At 48.0% G+C, this 6,656-nt stretch overlaps 1 protein-coding gene across 1 annotated transcript; it reads left to right on the top strand.

The window, feature by feature from the left end:
* Positions 1–275: 275 nt before the first annotated feature.
* Positions 276–6,161, top strand: LOC104505667 (cholesterol desaturase daf-36-like; the record flags this gene model as incomplete). Its single annotated transcript, XM_010152905.1, is given in 4 exon segments — positions 276–464; positions 3,007–3,185; positions 4,424–4,600; positions 5,956–6,161. Coding segments are annotated over 4 exon segments (751 nt in total), but the record flags the coding sequence as incomplete, so codon positions are not given.
* Between the last annotated feature and the right edge of the window lie 495 nt (positions 6,162–6,656).

Here is a 6,656-nt window from a genome sequence, read left to right on the forward strand (position 1 = left end):
ATCCCCGGCGCTGGCAGCTGCCTGGTGCCATCTCGTGGTTTAGTAACTTCTCCGGAGCAACCCTATCTCTGTCCTGCCACTGCTTTTCCACTGGAAAGGAAAGAAAACGTCCAGTAGTAATTTTTAGCAGGATATTTCTGCTTCTCTTTGCACAGACAGATGCCTGCAACGTTGGATGACAGCACCGGTCGGTGCTGCCACTTCAGAAGGGGCCAAGCAATGTGTGTTCTGCCCGACACCCCGTCCTATGGGGATGTTGGTTTGTCTTTCTTCAGGGGAACAGCTCGCCACGTTTCGCACCTGGGACGGCCAAGCCTACGTGGTGGACGCGTACTGCCCTCACCTCGGGGCTTACCTGCCCACCGGTGGGCGAGTCATGGGCAACTGCGTTGAATGCCCGCTTCGCGGCTGGCAGTTTTGAGGACAAGACGGAAAAAGCACTCGCATCCCGTATGCTGAAAAAGGTGAGCATCCCCTAAACCCACAGAAAGCATCCGCAGAAACGGTAGTGCCCTCTGTGTCCTCATTAAAAGCTACTTCATTAAGGAAAAGTGTTCTTTATAATAACTCACCCTCCATCCTGCTCCCCTGTTTCATGCAGAACCCTAATTTCCCTCCTGGGTTGTGCATGTTGGGGCAGTGCCCTTTGCTGCTTTGCATGATAACTGGGACTTTAGTGAAATAACCACCCTTCGTGATTTTGATAGTCCTACAACTGCTGCATTCAGCAAGCGGAGTGCAAAGGAAGATTTTGCACTCTGAGTCACCCATTGCACCCGCAGGGATGGATCCTGGAAGGAGCTGAGGAGCTGTTGGGTTTCAGAAATTATTCTGTGCTCTACAGTGATAGCTTGTACCACGTCAGTGCTCAAATCTGTCGCATTAGCCTGACAGAATAGTGTCTCAGTGGCAATTTTTTTCTCCTTTTAAGGCTTGAAGGGAACTTTTGGTTAGAATCCAGGAAAGCTCTTCACATACACCTACAGTTGAGATGTGGTTTGCACTGACTGTGTAGGAAGAGGCTCTTACTTAAAGTTCGTATGTAACAGCTACTTGATCTGGCTGCACTTCGTTTGAATCACCAGTTCTAAATGTGGCTGAAACTTGCAGACTTACCTTGAGCTTTGCTTTGGCTTGTGCTTCTCAGTTATTTTCCTGAGACATTCAGCTTTTTCTAATTTGGAGAGCAATGAAAATATTGATTAGAAGCAAAAGTCAGTCTTTCTACTAAACAGATTATTTTTCCCAAAGTGAAAGAAACATTCCATCTATATGGGATGAGATAAATTACAGATCTCACCAAACAAACAGCAATTCCTTTTTTTTTTTTTTTTTGGTGTGTGTGTATGTTATTTTCAGAAGAAAGATTAATACTGTATTTTTTTTTCCCCCATACATAGTCAGGAGCTGCATTCAAATGAAAATTTGGTTACAAATGATGAGCCATGATGTGTTTCATCACAAGATGAGAAGGAATATTCTGGATGCACACAAATGCTTGCCAAGATGCATTGTTTTATCCAAAACGGCTGTATTCAGAGTCATTGTTACCTGCAGTTATTATAAGAATGAAACTGCAGCCAGCCACCCTGTTCCCATAGAGCCCAAATGGGTCAGGTTGATTTATGCAGATTTAAAAGCCATCTGTGCTCATGCAGGTCACTCTGTCAGAGAGGGATTTTGGAGAGCTTGGGTGGGCAGCTCCTCCAGCTCTGGGCTTGCAGGGGACTGACAGCCAAGCAAAACCACAGAGCCCAGAGTGGTGCTGCATGAAGCTGGGGAAGGGGCTGGAGCCCCAGAGTGGTGCTGCATGAAGCTGCAGGAAGGGTCTGGAGCACAAGTCCTGTGAGGAGCAGCTGAGGGAGCTGGGGGTGTTCAGCCTGGAGAAGAGGAGGCTGAGGGGAGACCTGATCGCTCCCTACAGCTCCCTGAAAGGAGGGTGCAGAGAGGGGGGGGGTTGGTCTCTTCTCCCAAGTGACAGGACAAGAGCAAACAGCCTCAAGTTGTGCCAGAGAAGGTTTAGATTGGATATTAGGGAAAATTTGTTCGTGGAAAGGGCTGTCAGGGACTGGTGTTGGAGTCACCATCCCTAGAGGTATTCTAGATGTGTAGAAGTGGTGCTTAGGGATATGGTTTAGGGTGGACTTGGCAGCGTTGGGTTAACAGTTGGACTTGATGATCTTAGAGGTCTTTTCCAACCAAAACGATTATAATTCTGTGCCTGCATGGGGCAGATGAAGCCTTCTTTAAAAATTAATGAGATGCATCCTGCCCAAAGCGCCAGATCTTTTCAGTCAGAAATCAGGTGATGGTCTCTTGCTCCCTCTGATATTCATTGACTAAAAGAGAAACATAATTCGTCATATTATTTCACCTCCCACGAGACTGTACAAGGCTGAGTAATAAGGAAGTGCCATCCTCTGTGCTTGCTCAAATTAGAAAAAAAAGCAATGAAGGCAAAAGTCTTCCAATCTGGTAGCAGCTATATTTTCTGACAACTGGGAAAATATAAATACCAACATGCACTGGAAAAAGTGCAGATATATTCTTAAAGCCACACATGACAATGCAGTATTGTAACAGACAATGACTCGAACTTGAGAGGTGGGCATGGCTTTTACTTTCTGCACATCTATGACTAAAAGCATCTTCTTCTAGCTCACTGAAACCTGAGGAGGGTCCATTGATGCAGCAGACATTTACTTATTTGAACAGTTTCAAGAGTGGTAAAAGAGGCTGCAGAGCAGCCAGACATGCTTCTCCCTTAAAAACTTAACACAAAACACCTAACTGAAGTAACTCTGATTTAAGCAAACCCTTTTCTGCAAACTTAGAAGGTGTTGTCCCTCTTCAGCAGCCTGAAAGCTGGAAAAGTGTCACCAGAGAGCCTGTGCCACATGAATATTGCCCATAAAGACGATCTCTGAGCCGTGGTTCCAGCCAAGGTGACCTTAGTGCCAGCCTTGGAGATTCTGCTTTTAACCGATTCCTTTCTGTCCTCTGCAGTGCCAGATCTTGCGGGGGTCCGGACCTGGCCATCCTGCAAGGTGAATGGGATGCTGCTGGTCTGGTACGACTGCGAGGGGGTGGGTCCAGCGTAGGCTGTGTGTGAGCAGTGGGAGATCTCCACCAGAGAGCGGGTGTTCCGCGGGCAGACAGAGCACGTGGCCAATGCACACATCCAGGTAGGGAGCCTGGTCCCTCCGTGGGGCACATCTATGCCGGGGTTCTCTCCTGTAGTCCAGTTCAGGGACATCTCCCAGTTTAATTCATTGGGGGTTAAATCTCCCTCCCAATTAACTGAGGTCTGCCCGCACCCCGTGCCACCACTGCTGTCGGCAGACCTCAGATCTAGAAATAGACCCCTGCGCCATATAGCGAGAATATGGCATATGTTCCCCAAACGCAGATCGTGGGCTTCTTGAGTAGAGAGCAGATGTTCTGGGTACTTAAAGGGAAACTGTTAATTTGCTTTGACTTATAACTGATGTAATTTAAAAAAAGATTCTCTAAGAATTGCAGCACTTAGTGTCAGGCTTTTCAACTCATCGATCAGCAAAATGGAAACACGTGCTTACTTTGCTGTTAATCTTCATAATCACCATCATACACTTTCATATGTGCCACAGAGAACAAAATGGCTGTTTCCTCCGTCACCTTTCTGCATAAATGGGTCCAGAAAAGGGGAACCGTTTCAGGGCCCTAAACTGAAGTGGCCATGGGCCTCCCAGGGAGCTGGGGGCAGCCGTGGGTGGAGACTCCTCCAGGAGAGCACTGGGACGCAGCAGCAGTTTTGAAAATGGGCAACCCCTTGGGATTTTGGACCTTGGGATACTTTTATATACCCGCTTCCATTTGTAAAAGTCAGTGACAAAAATGAGCCTACAGCGCATTTCTCTCAAAGGCAGCACCTGTCTGCGGACTAAATCACGACTAAGATGAGCGGGTTAGAAATAAATTAAGAATTAATAGGAGAAATTAAGGTGGACGAGGGCCAGGAGATACAACTCTGGGAACAGGAAGAGGAGTTGTGAGAAACAGGGAGAACTTGGGAGATTGTTGGGATAGTGCTTTTCAGTGCAAGCCACTGTACACAGGTCTGTACTGGGGCCAGCCTGTGCTACTTGCCAAGCTGGTGGAAAGCTGGTGTATTTAAGTAATAAAGCACTGAAAGCTGCTCAAAAAGTGATATACTGTGGGCAGGCTGGTGGGGTTTAAAGGTTTAAAAGTATGTGAAACCTAGTCTAGGAGTGCAAACACAAAAATGCTTTATATTTAAAATTATTACAGGGCCAAAGGAAGGACTTTTCTGGAGTCCCAACCTGTGCAGCTGCAGAAGTAAACATGCATAGAGTTCTTTGAGCACAAAATAAACTCTGAATTTTCTGAGCTTCATGTTTCAATTATTCCTGTTGTTCTGCAGGTGGGGCCAGGGCTGGTTTTCATGAGCGTTGAACATGCTTTCCTGGGTTACAGGATCGTCCTGCAGATGGTGACTTCCCTGGAGCCTCTCCTCCAGAACGATTTTCATAAAATCTACTGCCAGAAGAACATACCAGCCATAATCCCCAAGTTCATCCTGAGAGCAGAGTGCATACAGGTAAGGCCTCTGTAGAAGAACAGCCAGAGGTGGTACCTGGGAACTTGGTGGCTAGGAGGTGCGAGAAGGAAGGGCAGTTGCCCACATGGGCTCAGATATACGTGGGAGCAAAGCACTGCTGGGCAAGACCCTTTCCGTGTTTGGGATCTTTCATTTTTAGCAGCCCAAAGAACTAATCTGGAGGTGTAGTAAAGAGGGTCCCTGCCGTGGGTTCTCTGCTGAGGGTGGCAGAGACGTGCTCTTTCTCTCTCCTCTGGATGGGGAACTGGGGCACAAGGATTAGGCAACCTTTCCCAAGCTGCAGGGGGTCTTTGAGGGAACTAATAACTGCATCTGGATTTCCAGCATCCCAAGCTGGTGCTTTAAGATCATCCTATCTCCTTTGGTGAGAGCTGTGCCAAGAAATTTTCCTGTTGTTAAACTGTCATGAGATTTGGCCCTCCTGACAGAGGCTTCCCAGGTCCTGACCACAAATATTCGTGGAAGGAGTGAAAGTTTGCTCTGAAGGTCTACAGTTCGGTACCCCAGCTGGGGCAAGACTATTGCCAAATTCAGGTCAAGTATGGCCTTGAAGGCCTCCCTCCTTTGGAGAACTCCCCCATCTCTCCAGTTCCTTGGTGACCCATTCCATTACTGCTCTACCCATATTGTTATTTTTTATTTTTAATGGCCAGTTTGAACTTCTCAACCTGCAAACTGTAGCTGTTACTCCTTGTTGTACCAGCTGGCACTACCAAGAAAAATGTGACCCCGTCATACAGCAATTGCCCTCAAACAGTCAGAAGAGTTCATGTCACCTCCTTCTGTCAGGGGTTAAAGCTTTAAAACTTTCTCTGACCAGACAGAGTTTCATTGGCTCTACAGTAAAAATCACCAGAAGATGATTTTCAGATGCCAAAAACCTACCCCAAATCAAACTCAGCTGTGCTAGCTCCTATGATGTAAAAGCTGGCTTAGTATTTTGGATCCTTACCAATGTGAGTGAGCAGCACCCATTTCTGTAGAGACTCCTTAGAGGAAACCCGTCAATCTCACTGCATGTGTCTGAGCAGAGTTTAAGATGCAGGCGCTTAACTTTTAGAAAGTAGCTGGAGCTACCCAACAAACACACAAATCTCAGGTGTAGCTGCACCTGCACAGCATCCGTTTCTTTTAATATCTCCTATGACAAAGGCAGTCCAAGATGAAAATGGCTTCTTGTTTGGGAGAAACGATGGGCTAAACGTCTGCTAACTGCAGAGCCGTGTGCTACAAGTTACAAATAGCAGGAGCAGTCCCACACCGGTCATCTGGGAGAAATGATGAAGCATAAAGCAGGTAGCTTGCACAAAACTGCAGGTTGAGCTTCGCCCCAGAGACCGTCCTTCTCCCACCGGTTTGAGCGCGATGTGACCATCTTGAACAACCACCAGCGTCAGCCCAAGCCGCTGCTGGTCAGAGGGGACTCCAGCATCCGGAAGCGCCGGCGCTGGTACGCCCAGTTCTACAGTGAGAAGAGCCTGAGGCTCCCGGTGCAGAGGGAGGGCCTGGACTGGGACGACCTTGCTGCCCGCTGCAGCAGGTGGACAGAGGCTCCCGGGTGGCTCCTGCCTACCCTGGTTGGTGGGCATCAGTGCGGGGCTGGCAGGATCCTTACAACAAGTATCAGCACTGGCTCGGAGAGCAGAGTCCTGTGATGCTCTTTTACCTTCTGTGTTCAGGGCATCAAAGATCAAAGGGTGTGACACGCTTTCTCTTCTATCTGTGCAATGTATGAGCTGAGTGTGAATGTAAGATGGCCAGAACTGCCCTTAAAGTGCCCTTGTCTCTCGCTGCTGCATTTTGAGTAGTTATATGAAAAGCTTTTCATGTGGCCTTTCATTGGCTGAAGTGTCCTTTCCCAGCCAGGCCGGCTGTTGCTTCTGCACCACTTTGGCTCCAGGGGAACCTTGGCTGATGTCTGACAGCATCAGGTGTGACTGCAAAGCCCACAGACATGTGCCATCTTCCTTCTGCTCTGGCAGCAGGCAGGCAGCATGGGTTTTAGCTGCCCACCTGTCGTGGTTTAACTCCAGCT

This window comes from Eurypyga helias, unplaced genomic scaffold (assembly GCF_000690775.1).
Source record: "Eurypyga helias isolate BGI_N326 unplaced genomic scaffold, ASM69077v1 scaffold42985, whole genome shotgun sequence".
Classification (NCBI taxonomy): Eukaryota; Metazoa; Chordata; class Aves; order Eurypygiformes; family Eurypygidae; genus Eurypyga; species Eurypyga helias.